Below are 14,381 nucleotides of genomic sequence, written 5' to 3' on the forward strand. Positions count from 1 at the left end.
CGGAAGGATGAACAGAATATGTTTGGAGAAAAGTGTGTTCGAAGTTCCAGGCTTACGCCCATTATATTATGATTGTTTTACCCATTGTTTTAATTTTTGTCAGAAGTTCGTTTCCTGTATTTATCCGAAACGTCATTTCCTGCATTAGCTCCTCCCTCGTATCACGAATGAAGCTGCAAATTGGAGCTTTGAAATGGAAATAGCCCCAAAGTTGAAAGATAAAGCTTAATATGTAAACTTAATAATATAACTCACAATGCGTTCTCCATAACAACTAATTATTTAGTAAGAAGAATGTTTCCGGATTAAAAACAACATTTTAAATTTAAACTCCCCATTGAAGCGACGCGGGGTGTTCTCATTGACCCTCATTTTCGGGATTGTTTGATGTTATTGCTTTTCCGCCTCTCAATGCTAAGATCAAGTGGCCGGAGTTGCGGATGGCGAACGAGGTATGTTTTACCTCTCCAACGGCAGTGGCTCCAGCGGACAAGTCGGTTTTGCCAGCTGGGCTTGCGGCAGTTTTTGATGAAGTGTTTGATTCCTTGGACTGTGAGTCTTCCGCGCTGTTGGGACATCACTCAGACGTAATAACTACTGCTGAGGAGAAGTCAAGGGTGTGGTCTGAGCGAGGATCGGCCCACGATTGGTGGAGCATGGAGGTGGGGGCGGTCCCTTCTGGGGGAAGAAATGGCTTGGTGGCCTCCTCCTCGGAGCCAGTTGTGGCTGGCCCGTCGGGCGTTCGTTTACAAGAATTGGTTTCAAGTTCCTCTTGGAAGACTTCTGCAGATACTCCGATCGACGGTCGGTCAAAGGTTTCACTCCCAAACAAGCCTTCGGAGGTGCCTGCTATCGTGGCTGGGAACGGTCTCCCAAACAAGCCTTCGGAGGTGCCTGCTCCCGAGGCAAGGAGCGGCGCTTCTGCTGTTAACGATCGAGATTCAGATGTCGGGGCCCGCTTGAGTAAGGTCAAAGAGCGTCCGAAGCCTGTGGTTGCCCAGCGAGCGGTGGAGGGTGGTTCGGCTGCGGTTGACGGGGCTCGGGGGCCGGGCGGTGCTCAATGGTTCCAGCCCGCTAATACTTCCCGTCGGAATGCAGTTCGCTTCTCCATAAACGAAGATTTCGAAATGGACCAGCTGAGATTTTGTAACCCAGTGTTAATTCAGGGGTTGGGATTCTTGCCCGGTCAGTTGGATTATGTGTTTGCCTTGCCAGGGGGGAAATGTTTTGATGTGGTGTTTATGAACATTGTCATCTATCTATCCTTTTGGGAAAAGTGGGAGAAGGCCAAGGACAGAAGACCTCTTTCCTCCTTTGCGGTGGAGAGTTTGTGTGACAGGGGGGTGGTTAATGTGACTATCCAAATGTACATTGAATCTGTGAAGGATGAGGATATTCTTTTGTGGCTAAGCCAGTTCTGCAAACAACTTGGGCCATCCGACCGGTTGACGAACGCCTTGGGGATAAAAAATGGGGCGAGGAGAGTGAAGGTACAGCTGCGGGACGACCCAAGCAAACCTGGCAGTTTTCTGCACATCCCTAATCGGCTCAGTATTGGCCCCTTTAGGGGTTTCCTTTTTTACCCAGGGCAACTCCGTAAATGTAACAAGTGCAGTGAGGCTGGTCACCTCGGTGCAAGCTGCCCAAATCCTCGCTGTCCTCGTTGTGGGCAGGCTGGGCATGTCGTTCGCGAATGTGTTGAGAGCGTCTCTTGTAATTTGTGCGGGGAAGCAGGGCACGTCTTCAGGGGTTGCCCGAAATCTTTCTCTAATGCCTTAAAAAGAGAGAAATCACGAGGTTCCTGGCGCTCCCAGGATTCCAGGGAGGGGGGAAAGGGGGTGGGGCTTGAGAGAGGGGAGGTTGATCAGGGTCCAGGCCCTATGGAAAGGGTGGGGGATCAGGGTCCTGCTCAGGATGGGAAGGTGGTGGAGCAGACACCGGCACAAGATGAGAGGGTGGTTGAAAAGGGGATGGTTCAAGATGGGAGCGAGGAGGCTCAGGTCTTTCAATTAGGAGAGAGGGAAGCGTTGAAGGCGAATAAGTGTAGTATTTCACTGGAAGAGGAAACTTCCTCAAAGCCGGGGCAGGAGGGGAGTAGTGAGGATCCTGTGGTAATGGAGACTGAAGGGAGGGCAGTGGGGGAGGAAGTTATGGCTGAGCCGGATTGGGAGGTGGTGGGGGGTGACCCTCTGAGGTTTGTACAGCGTAAGGGGAAAAGAGCAAAAGCTCTCCCCTCGGTTTCTTCGGGTAAATCGGGGTCCAAAGACTCGTCTGGGTTGGGGTTTGGAGCCCAGAGGGATTATAAAGGGATTCGGTTCAAGAAAACCCGGAAGGTTGCTGTAAAAACTGTTCCACTACAAAAACGGTTCCTCTCAGATGAAGAGGGTTGAATTAAGAGTGGGTTCAGTGAATGTGAGAAGTATTCTGGGGGGTAGTAGGTGTCAGCGGGTTTTTGCCGAACTCAAAACTTTGAATTTAGATATTCTGTTTTTACAGGAATGTTTTTTACCAGGGACTTGTGATTTCCAGCAATGGGAGCGGGAATGGGGGGGCTTGTGTAAATTCTCCGGGAGCGATAAAAACAAGAATGATGGTGTTGGTATTCTTTTTGGGAATAGATTCGCATGGAGGGTGGTGAAGGTGGTTGTCATTGAGCCAGGGAGGGTTTGTGTAGTTGATGCTGTGGTCCAGGGGAAGCACTTCCGGTTGGTGAATATGTATCTCCCTCATCAGCCTTGGGAGAAGAAGACATTGTTGGACCGGGTAAAACCTTGGCTCTGTACGCATAAACTGTTGATTGTGGGGGGAGACCTTAACATCTCTTTGGAGGAATCTTCGAGCCGCGCGTCGGCCAAAGGGGTGTCGGACTTGCTGGATACCTTCAAGCTTAAGGATGTCTTTCAGGATTTCTGCAGCCGGGATCCAGATTTCACTTGGTCTAATGCAGGGGGGTCACAGAGGTCAAGGCTGGATTATATTTTTGTCCCGAAAGAAGTTACAACGGTTGGTGTCCAAAGGTTGTGGAACAGCTTTTCAGACCACTGTCTTCTTAAGGCTGTTTTTTCCTTTGGTAATTTTTTGTTTGTTGGGAAAGGTGTTTGGCATGAGACAAGAGGGGCGGGAGTGGGAAGGACAAAACAGTGGGAAACAGACATTAGGAGATCTGTGGAAGGGAGAGGGATGGGGTGGGAAACACCGGGTATACAAGATGGACAGAACAGGGACTTTCAGGAAGGAAAGCAGGGAATTTGAAGGAGGTGGGTTGAGGGTGGATTAAAGGGGGTAGAAAAGATCCAGGATTTGGATGGGGGATGATAAGAGGTGGTGATGAACAGCTGTTTTGAAGGCCTGGAGAGAAGAATGGGATTGTACAGAGTGAGGGAGTTTATTCCAAAGGGAGGAAAAAAGAGGAATGAAAGAGTGAAGGTGAGCAGTGATTCGTGATTTTGGTAGTTTTCAAAGAAGGGGGTTGTTGGCGGACCTTGAACGCCCTGCGGAAATATGGTGGGGACATATAGCAGACACAGTTGGGGGGGGAGGGGGGGTCGAGACCGGAGAGGAGATGTTAGAAGACAGAAAGACCACCAACCTGCCTGTGGTGAGAGAGTGAAAGACTCAGCCTCATCGCGGGAGATGCCAATGATCCGAAATGCCTTGGTTTCCACAGCGTGAAGGCAAGAAAGGTGAGAGGCAGGAGCACCAGCCCAGAGGGGAGAGCAGTACTCCATCAGGCTGCGGCCAAAAGCTTTGAATGTGGTCAGGAGCTCAGATGGACCGAGGAAGGACTTTGCATGATGAAGGATTACCAGTCGGCGACTGTCTTTGGAGGCCAGTTTGGAAATGTGGCTTTCCCAGTCAAGATCATGGCAGATAGTGAGACCCAGAAGCTTGAAAGAGACAGACTTTCAAGACTTGAAATTTGAAAAGCATGTTCATGTCATGTCGCTGAATTCAACTACCAATTAATTTTAAGGTCAAAAGGTCAACACAGGCCTAATTTCTAAAATGGATAGATAGGGCCAAAAACTAAATATATCACTGTATCTCAAAACGTTGTGGACGAGTGACAATACAAGGTGGATGAGTTGAATACTGCAGGCGACAAGAACATGCAGATTGGATTTTAGTTCGGATCCAGCCCATCAGTGGGATACAAAAGGTGAACTGTTCAACCTGGCAGTGGTATGCGCTCTACTGAGTGCCGTTCTACTTTGTGCTGTTTTGCCAAGTTGTCACTCTGTGAGTGATTTTTCATTTGTTTGTTTGTTTGTTTGATTGTCCATACAGAACTTTCGTGTTTTTCTCCGCAACTGCTTGTCGGATTGAGACGAAATTTTCACGATTGGTGTTCCTACTCATGTGGAATGTTGCAATGCCAATTATGACGTCATAGGTCACGTGGTGTGGCAGCCATGTTGGAAAAACGGAAAAACTTTGGACCTCTGTATCTCTGAAACCACACAAATAAAAAAATTGAAACTTGTCACATGGCAAATTATCACCAGGCATCGTGGCATGCGCCTGTAATCCGGCTACTCAGAGGCTTGGGTTGGAGGATCGCTCGAGGACGGGAGCTCTGTGCTGGGCCGCACTATGAGAGGGTGGAGGGCAGCCCGGAATCATGGCGAAACCCAATCCTTATCCCTGTGTCGTAAGAAGCGACCAGGGTTGCGTCAGGAAGGGCATCCAGCATAAAACCTATGCCAAATCAGAATGCAGATCATAACAGATGATCCGCTGTGGTGACCCCTCACGGAGCAGCCGAAAGACAAACAACAATGCATGGCAAATAATCCTCATGCAGAATAAGTGTGATTTTTTTTTATTATGTCATAGGTGCCTTCGTTATTACGTCATAATTGCATATGTAGAATGCTACATATGATCTGTATGAATATTTTAGAGGGTTATCAAGGGATGAAACGGTCAAGAGAAAAACAAAATTGATGACATCATTGGACACCTAATTCAGCAGCCGTATTGTTTTTCAAGAAACCTTCAAAAATCTTCTCTGAAGTGGCTGAACAGATCGAGGCAAAACTTTTCACATATGACCATCTGTCCATGAGGAACAAAAGGTTCACACATATGACGTCATAGGTCACATGGTTTGGCAGCCATATTGGATTTACTCAAACCTATAAAAAATCTTCTCCAGAAAGGCTGGACAAATTGAGGGGAAACTTCACACAAATGATCCCCAAGCCTTATGGGTATAAGCTTGTTCAGGAATAATTGATAGCTCACATGGTTTGCAGCCATAGTGGATTGAAGAAAATCGTAAATAATGGTTTCTCTGGAATCGCTTCATCAGTTGCCATGAATCTTCACATTTATGATTTGGTCGGACACATGGTCTGGCATCCAGTTTTGTTTTTTTGATATGGGTTCTTTTTGTTGACATTTAAAAAAAAATTTTGAATAAGGCTCACTTGGCTGTGCCTGGAAGGGTTTGAGGGTAGAGAAGTAGCAGCTGACATGTGAATCCTATCCAAGTTCTCCTGATGACTTAATCTTTGCTTTTTGCTTGCTCGGGTTCCTTCTGATTACTCCAAAGCAGGAATGTGCCAAGTTGGTCTTCAATTTGATGTGAATTGAATTTATTTAAATCCCATTCTAAATTCAATTGAATAATAATGAAAAACGTCATGGGTCAGGGTCAGGCGTCCAATCAAAGTGGGGTTGCATCAAAACGGGACGTCTTGGTACCCGGTCATCACTGCCAGCAGTTATAAAGTGGCAGTTCTAATTATGTCTCATTAATTATGTAACACACCACTACACCAATACACAAACGCCACACAAAAGAAGTCCTGGCGAGGGTCTGCAATCACTGATTGCTCATTTACTTACGAAATGTAAAGATTTCGTAAGGAAATTGATGACTTCCGTCCTCTGTTTGTGTGTTTGTTTGTTTGTTTGTGTGTTTGTTTGTTTGTGTGTTTGTTTGTAGGCACGATAACTCGAGAACGGAAGAAGCTACCAATGTCAAATTACACCACATGATTCAGGAGGGTGATGGCTCACGCTGATTAGATTTTGGTCAAAATCGGTCAAAGGTCAAGATCACAGTGAGGTCAAACATAATTCCGTAAATTCATGTGGAGAAATGGAGTATTTTTGCTTCGCTCGACGTTACGAGTTCGTTTTAACTTCGATTTTAATTTTGTCTTCGGTTTATGCGATCGCTTAGGACGCTTAAAACTCGGTTGTCGAAATTCTGGTAAAAATCTGATGTTTTGGAGACGTTTTAAGATTGAATAAAAAATATTTCACTCGACGCGTCACGGGTCACCACGTGATGCAGTGCGCTCGAGCAGACGCGTCGTTGAGTCAGGTAAAGGTTTTCCGTGTGCGCGCTGACGGTGTTTTCGATAAAGATGGTGTTTAAAAGTCTTTTTTTTATCCCAATAGAGGTTATCGTCGCATGCCTGACTCGCTGAGCCGTCGGATTATGTAAAGATTGTTGGTGGATGGCCGAATATTACGGTTTTGTGACTTTGATAAAATAATATAAAATAATTGCGTGAAGAAATGGAGATTTTTGCTTCGGTCGACGTTACGATTTTTGATGGTTTGGTACAGAATCATCGTAGAAACTTCTGGTTTGCGTCGCTACCTTCTCTAGAGACAGCTTTTATTTGACAAGGTCAGAGGTCAAACTGACGATTTCGTAAGTACCAGTCTATGACTGCTTGTTCTTGCTTATTTTGTAATTAGAATTCCATGCTGTGGTTTTAAGGACGTTTTGAGCTTCTTTAGATACCTCAACAGGATGTGTGTTTAAAACATGAAAGGGTCAAAAGGTATGGTACATTCCAATAGTATGTAATTAATAGACACAAAAAGCATGCCTCATGTGCACACACACACACACACACACACACACACACACACACACACACACACACACACACACACACACACACACACACACACACACACACACTTCATACATTTATAACAGAAGTAGTTGTGGAACAAAGGAAGTACATGCAGCTTTTTCTGGAACACTGGGTTTTAAAGTGGCAGTGAACTACTGCTGGAAAGACTCCTCGTGGTGACGGTCAGTTGTGGCATGAGGAGTCAGGCACCTCTTTCATGAAGGCAGAAAGTGCTTGAAGTCTGTGGGTTCATAAACCTCAAATAAGCAAACCCCAAATCAGTGAAACTTTCAAGAAACAATCATAATAAAAAGCCCTGGGATTTGTAACCCCATTTGCGTTGTGACTGGTTGTTTTTTGTCTCGAGTCAAGGCTCATGGAAAAGCTAAAACACTGAACAGAATAGCCCAGTGTTGGCTTTATGGTGAAGGTGGATGGCTTAAGGTCTTAGGATCTTGAGTTTGAGCCTCTGGTGACCATTGAAATAACACAAGGTGGGGTCACTCAAGCTGTCATCCTTCTGAGGTCAGCAAAATGAGTACCAGCTTACTGGTAACAGGGGCACTGCATCAGTAGCACAGCCACACTTCCACAAAGTGATGCAACCAGTAGCCACAGGCATATGAAGCAACAACAACTGAACAAATGATGACACAGCAAAACAAAAAGAGTAGAAAGGGGGGAAACACCAACAGTGGAGTTGATGGGAAAAGTGGAGGGAGACTTGGACAAGGAATGGGTGTGGGGAGGAATGGGGGGTAGGAAAGGATGCATGCGGTGGACAAGAACACAAGTTGAATGCAGAAGGAAACTCTCAGGAAGGGAAAACTGCAAATTTGGGAGGAGGTGGGATTGGGGAGGTGGAGAGTTGACGAGGGTACACATCGAGTCCATATCTATGATGACGGATTTATATATAGCTCTGAGGAAGTAGAAAAGATCATGCATTTGGATGGGGGATGATCTGAGATGGTGGACAACAGCTAAATTGAAGACCACCAGGGAAGAATGAGATTGAATTGAAGAGAATGTGGAAGTAAATGGAAAGTGGAAAAAAGAAGAACTAATGAGTAGAGGTGAGCAGTGGTCCTGTATTTTGGAAGTTTCACCTGCAGAGGGTTGATGGTGGACCGCATGCACCCTGTAGATACCAGGGAAGAGGGTGGGGGGGGGAGGAGCAAAGCACGAAATTATCAGAGGGTGCAAGACCAGAAAGGAGGTGGTAGAACACAGCACAATCAGAGTCCACCGATATGTCTGCGATGGGGCGACCATCAGATTTAGATCCGAACCAATCAAATAAAATTGAAAACTCGTGTGTTCAAAATTTTGCTCAATGAGGGTTCCACAAGGCACGGTTTAAAATTATCATTACATTCTGAAAGTTCGTTAAATCATGAAATATAAGAAAGTATTTCTTAAGTCAATTTTACTCCTTGCACAAAATGGTGATCATTCCACTGTCACTGCAATCTTTCTCTCTCTCTCTGTCTCTCTCTCTCTGTCTCTCTCTCTCTCCTCCTTCCTCTCTCCCTTCCTCTCTCCCTCCCTCTCCCCCTCACTCTCTCCCATTCAGATTTCATGTGAACTTCAAAGAAGTAAACTCGAATGATATCGCTCTTCAGTTCCAAGTGCACTTTGATCAGCAGAAGTGTGTCATGAACTCATTCGAATGTGGAAGCTGGAAAGAGGAGTTTGTGATCAACGACCTGCCATTTGAATACAACAAGGAGTTTATGGTGAGTTGTCCAATTTAACCTGGATATTAATCTCATCACCCAGGTTACACTACTTGACTTCTGATTTCAACAAATAATAAATACCCTTTGTTAATTTAATTCAATTTTCCAAGTCTGAACAATTAACTTAACAACCATTGAACGAATACTTTGGCAAGTTACAAAAAGGTGCATATTGTTCCAGGGTCACCTCTTGATTCATTGTGATGACAGATTCATATCTAGCTCCAAGGAAGGATGATTTGTATCCATTCTTGGTTGAACATTCATCGTCTTGTGACTGAATGTTCATCAATTCAAAAGGGAAGTAAACCCCCCCACCCTTGCCACCTCAAATGCCTTCGTTTCATCGTTGAGTTTGCCTTCTTTGAAAGGATGTTAAGCTGGGTGTTCCATCCACGAGCATTCAAATGTGGTCGTTGTGCATTTTTGAAACAGCCCGTTGTGTGCTGTGCCGGTACCGAAAACACATTTAAAATTCACACCATAATTTCCATTTTCTAACCTTCCCTTAGCCCCTTACCGAGAGTGGCATTTTGCCTTGTTTGTAGCAATTTCCATTAAAAATAAATAATAATAATGTATAGTACCCTCAAATTGGCAGAACCGATCACGCTCTGGAAACGGAGGATCATCGCGGATGATAACGAAGTTTGTAATATATGAATGCAAGAGCGTCTGAAGTTCATTGATATCACTTTTAAAGCAGTTACCTGAGAATTTGTTTCCATTACACGGTGTTCGAAGAGCCATGCCGTTCACCTTGAAACAACGTGACTATAATATACAGTGGGGAGAACAAGTATTTGATACACTGCCGATTTTGCAGGTTTTCCCACTTAAGGCCCGGTCACACCTTGACGTTTTAGCCAGCGATGGCAACGTATTAAAATGTATGTAAAACGCTGGCTGACGTTGAACTTTTGATGTTTTTTTTTTTTAAGATTCGGACGTATTCATAACGAGTTGGTCTTATGCATAACATATTAGTAATGGACACAGAACGTTTCGTTGTGTTATAGATAACTTATACCAACGAATGCTGAACCTGTTGTCGGCCTACACAACCGATGCCCAACGATAGTCTAACTTAGGCATAGCGCGTTGCACGCATCGCCGACGATGTCGTGACGTAGCCTATTAAAAGGGTGACGCACAACGATTCGAATCATAACTGCCGTAGAAATGGAAGTGACAACATCGCGGTCACACCTTGGCGATCTTGCCAGCGTATGCTGACCGAAGAAAAATGTGTCTAAAACGTTGGGGCACGTCAAATACGGTATGAGTAAGTTTGGTATACGTGAGTAGAACGCTAAAGTACGCTATCATACGTCGTAGTAAGTAGAGTACGTCAAGATATTTTAAACATGTTCAAAATTTTACGACGTACTCGGCCTATGACACACGTTCCGCATGCGATGGGGATAAGTTTTACAAACGATATGCGGACGCTTATACACGTCCAAAAACGCTACTTATACGCTACTCATAAGTCGAAACACGTCACGGTAATGTCTTTTTTACGCGAAACTTATTTATAACTTATGTTTGACGTGCTTTGAACCAATTCTTTACGTAGTCCCAACACACATCGACGTATGTAGACGTATTCCAATGACGTCTTCCGGTCGACAAAAAAAAAAAATGAACGTGTTTCTAGCTTACAACTGCCATATAAAGACGTGTTCCCAGCGGTTTTGGGAATTGGTATATAAAAATGCTGCTCATAAAAGGGGAACCCAACAGTGTTTTCGAGTTCCTTTTTGAGTCGATGTCCATGTCAGCAGTATCAGTATCAGTATCAGTATTAGTAGTAGTTTGTTCATGTTGGCAGTAGTAGGTGAGTGTGAGGGGGAGGGTGTGGGTCATGATGGATCGTCCTTGCGTCCGCGTGTCCACGGGTAGGTTCATCGGCTGCCACTCAACGATTTAAATGGCTGCATCTCCACTATTGAAAGTAGACGCTTGCGCTCAACAATTGGATTTTTTTTACACTAAACGACTTTTAAACGGTACCACTCAGCTATTTTCATTGTTTACAATGAACGATTTAAATTGCTGTCACTCGCCTTTGTTTTTTGACGCTGGGGTTTGGAAATTTGAAGCGTTTCTTCTGAACGTGTTAAAACGCTCAAACTCGACTATTTTAAATAGACGCTGCCGATGGACAATTGGAATCATAGCCAAGCTCGACATCGAAGTGTGAACATCCTCGTCATGCCGAAGAAAAGTTTGAAGAATGCTGCAAATAAGTGTCCTGGCCGTGGCTGTGGACGCTGACGCAAGGACGATCCATTATACCGACGTCTTTCAGCCTATGAGTAACTTAAAAGTAACGTCTGTCGATGTGTCGTCTGTCAACGATCGCGTAACGTGCCAACAACACGTTAATCATAGGTTAGAAATAAGTTTCGGGTACGCTAAACATTACCTCGGCGTGTCTCAACTTATGATTAACTTACAAGTAGCATGTGTTGATGTCTGTCAACGATCGCAGACCGTGCATACAACTTGTGGCCAGCGAAGCGGAACGTGTGAGTCATACGCCGGCATACGTCGTGAAATTTCAAGCATGAAAAAATTTGAGGACAACCGAAAAGTACAACGTTTAAAGCCAACGTACAACGACGTATGGCAGTGTTTTTCAGCGTGCTCTCAATGTTATCAAAACTTACCCATAACGTATTCAACGTGTGCCAGCGTTTTAGAAAAAAAAATTCAAAAATTGGCATACGTTGGCTAAAACGTCAAGGTGTGACCGGGTCTTTACAAAGCACGTTGAGGTCTGTAATCTTTATCATAGGTACACTTCAACTGTGAAAGACGGAATCTAAAACAAAAATCCTAAAAATCACATTGTATGATTTTTAAATAATTAATTTGCATTTTATTGCATGAAATAAGTATTTGATCACCTAACAACCAGTAAGAATTCCGGCTCTCACAAACCCGTAAGTTTTTTTTTGTCTTTAAGAAGCCCTCCCATTCTCCAGTCATTACCTGTATTAACTGCACCTGTTTCAACTCGTTATCTGCAAAAAAGACAGCTGTCCACACTCAATCAATCAGACTCCAACCTCTCCACAATGGGCAAGACCAGAGAGCTGTCTTTGGACATCAGGGACAAAATTGTAGACTTGCACAAGGGTGGGATGGGCTACAGGACAAGAGGCAAGTAGCTTGGTGAGAAGGCAACAACTGTTGACACAATTATTAGAAAATGGAAGAAGTTCAAGATAACAGTCAATCTCCCTCGGTCTGGGGTTCCATGCAAGATCTCACCTCGTGGAGCCTCAATGATCATGAGAAAGGTGAGGGATCAGCCCAGAACTACACGGCAGGACCTGGTCAATGACCTGAAGAGAGCTGGGACCACAGTATCAAAGAAAACCATCAGTAACACACTTCACCGTCATGGATTAAAATCCTGCAGTGCACGCAAGGTCCCTCTGCTCAAGCCAGCGCATGGCCAGGCCCGTCTGAAGTTTGCCAATGACCATCTGGATGATCCAGAGGAGGAATGGGAGAAGGTCATGTGGTCTGATGAGACCAAAATAGAGCTTTTTGGTTTAGACTCCACTCGCCGTGTTTGGAGAAAGAAGAAGGATGAGTACAACCCCAAGAACACCATCCCAACCGTGAAGCATGGAGGTGGAAACATCATTCTTTGGGGATGCTTTTCTGCAAAGGGGACAAGACGACTGCACCGTATTGAGGGGAGGATGGATGGGGCCATGTATCGTGAGATCTTGGCCAACAACCTCCTTCACTCAACAATAGCATTGAAGATGCAGCGTGGCTGGGTCTTGCAGCATGACAACGACCCGAAACACACAGGCAGGGAAACTAAGGAGTGGCTCCGTAAGAAGCATCTCAAGGTCCTGGAGTGGCCTAGCCAGTCTCCAGACCAGAACCCAATAGAAAATCTTTGGAGGGAGCTGAAAGTCTGTGTTGCCCAGTGACAGCCCCAAAACCTGAAGGATCTGGAGAAGATCTGTATGGAGGAGTGGGCCAAAATCCCTGCTGCAGTCTGTGCAAACCTGGTTAAGAACTACAGGAAACGTCTGATCTCTGTAATTGCAAACAAAGGTTTCTGTACCAAATATTAAGTTCTGTTTTTTTGCTGTATCAAATACTTATTTCATGCAATAAAATGCAAATTAATTATTTAAAAATCATACAATGTGATTTTTAGGATTTTTGTTTTAGATTCCGTCTTTCACAGTTGAAGTGTACCTATGATAAAAATTACAGACCTCAACGTGCTTTTTAAGTGGGAAAACCTGCAAAATTGGCAGTGTATCAAATACTTGTTCTCCGCACTGTATGTTTCAGGTTGATAATGTGTATTCTGCAGTGCCAAGTGTTGGGCAACAAAAATTCACCTGAATAATGCTCGTGAGGGAAGAGTTTTGCCAATCGAACGAACCTAAAGCATTTTTTCCGAGAAGATCTTGGGACACCTTTTGGTGGGTTGGAGGGTGCTTCTGAGTTCTTCCGGTATTTAGTATCGAATCACTTCCTGTGTTCGTTTGACATCAGGGTTAAATTTCTCTCTGTGGCCCTCCTTAGATGAGTGAGGTAATGGAGTCTATATAAGGTGATGACGAGGGGATGGCCCTACAAGGGGCCAGAGACCTGTTAGATGTTCAGGCGTGAAGAGGAGTAGGCCTGGCCAGGGAAGCAGCGATGAGTCAGACGTGCCGAATGTGATCAAGGTTCATGAGGAAGCGGGCGATAAATTCCCAATTATAATCTCGGTGCTGGAAGGCTCCAAATCATTAATGTTCGATAACCCGATTAAAATGGCTTCTTTAATCGGGAAAGAATGTGGCAACGTTCACAGTGCCGCAAAGCTTAGATCAGGCGATTTACTGATCCAGCGTAAGTTGGTATTGCAGCGAGAACATTTTTTGAGAAACTCTCCTTTTGGCGGTGTCCGAGTCTCGGCCCTCATCCCTCGTTCTCTGCGGGAAAGTTGGGGAGTTGTTTATGGGGTATCTACTGCCATTGGTATGGAGGATATTAAGAGCCATTTGGTGGATAAACATGTAGTTGATGCCCGGCGCTTCACTACATTTCGAGGGGGCTAAGGTCGAGACCACATCAGTGGTGTTGCCCTTTTTGCAGCATTTCCCTACCCCTAAAGTGTTCCTTAGGTATCAAGCTTTCCCTGTCCGGGAATACATCCCTCCACATAAGATGTTATCGATGCCAAAAGTTCGGGCACACTGCCTCATCCTGTCGGGGAAAAGGACACTGCAGTAAGTGTAATGGTCGCAGTTCAAGCCAGAAAATGTGCTGTGCCAACTGCGGGGATTTTCACAGTGTTGCCTACAGAGGGTGTGTGGAATTTCAAAGGGCTGTCTGGATTCAACAAGTAAAAACTACAGGGAAGCTTTTATATGCAGAGGCTGTTCTTAAAGTCCCTAACATTAAGCCACCAGTCAAGGAAGCCATTCTGTTGACTAATTCCCTGGTCCAGGCTAAATTACAGATGAAGTCGGAGGGTGTGTGGTCGAAATGAACTCGATATCGAAGCAGGGATGAGTGGGGGAAATGATAGAACAAGCAGGATAAAAGAGAAATAGCTTTTCATCTGGAAAAGAGTAACTTTTCTCAAAGTTTTAAGTCAAAATAACTGCTCTCTGCTATTGGGAAAAGAGTGGAACAGAGTCTAAAAAACAATGTTGGTTCCAGTGGGCAAGGCCCAAGTACAGCTAAACCACAACCCCTCAAGGTCCCACAGAGTTTG

General features: G+C 44.8%; 1 protein-coding gene across 1 annotated transcript in view; it reads left to right on the forward strand.

Annotated features, from left to right (window-relative positions):
• LOC147013519 (galectin-8-like) overlaps window positions 1-14,381 on the forward strand; it is a 55,507-nt gene that overhangs the window by 38,413 nt on the left and 2,713 nt on the right. The window contains exon 8 of the mRNA XM_085855378.1: window positions 8,461-8,623. Coding sequence (XP_085711504.1) covers window positions 8,461-8,623 — 163 coding nt within the window. The remainder of the gene's footprint in view (window positions 1-8,460; window positions 8,624-14,381) is intronic.

This window comes from Eptatretus burgeri, chromosome 14, assembly GCF_056783735.1.
Source record: "Eptatretus burgeri isolate ZD-2024b chromosome 14, Ebu_testis_v1, whole genome shotgun sequence".
Lineage (NCBI taxonomy): Eukaryota > Metazoa > Chordata > Myxini > Myxiniformes > Myxinidae > Eptatretus > Eptatretus burgeri.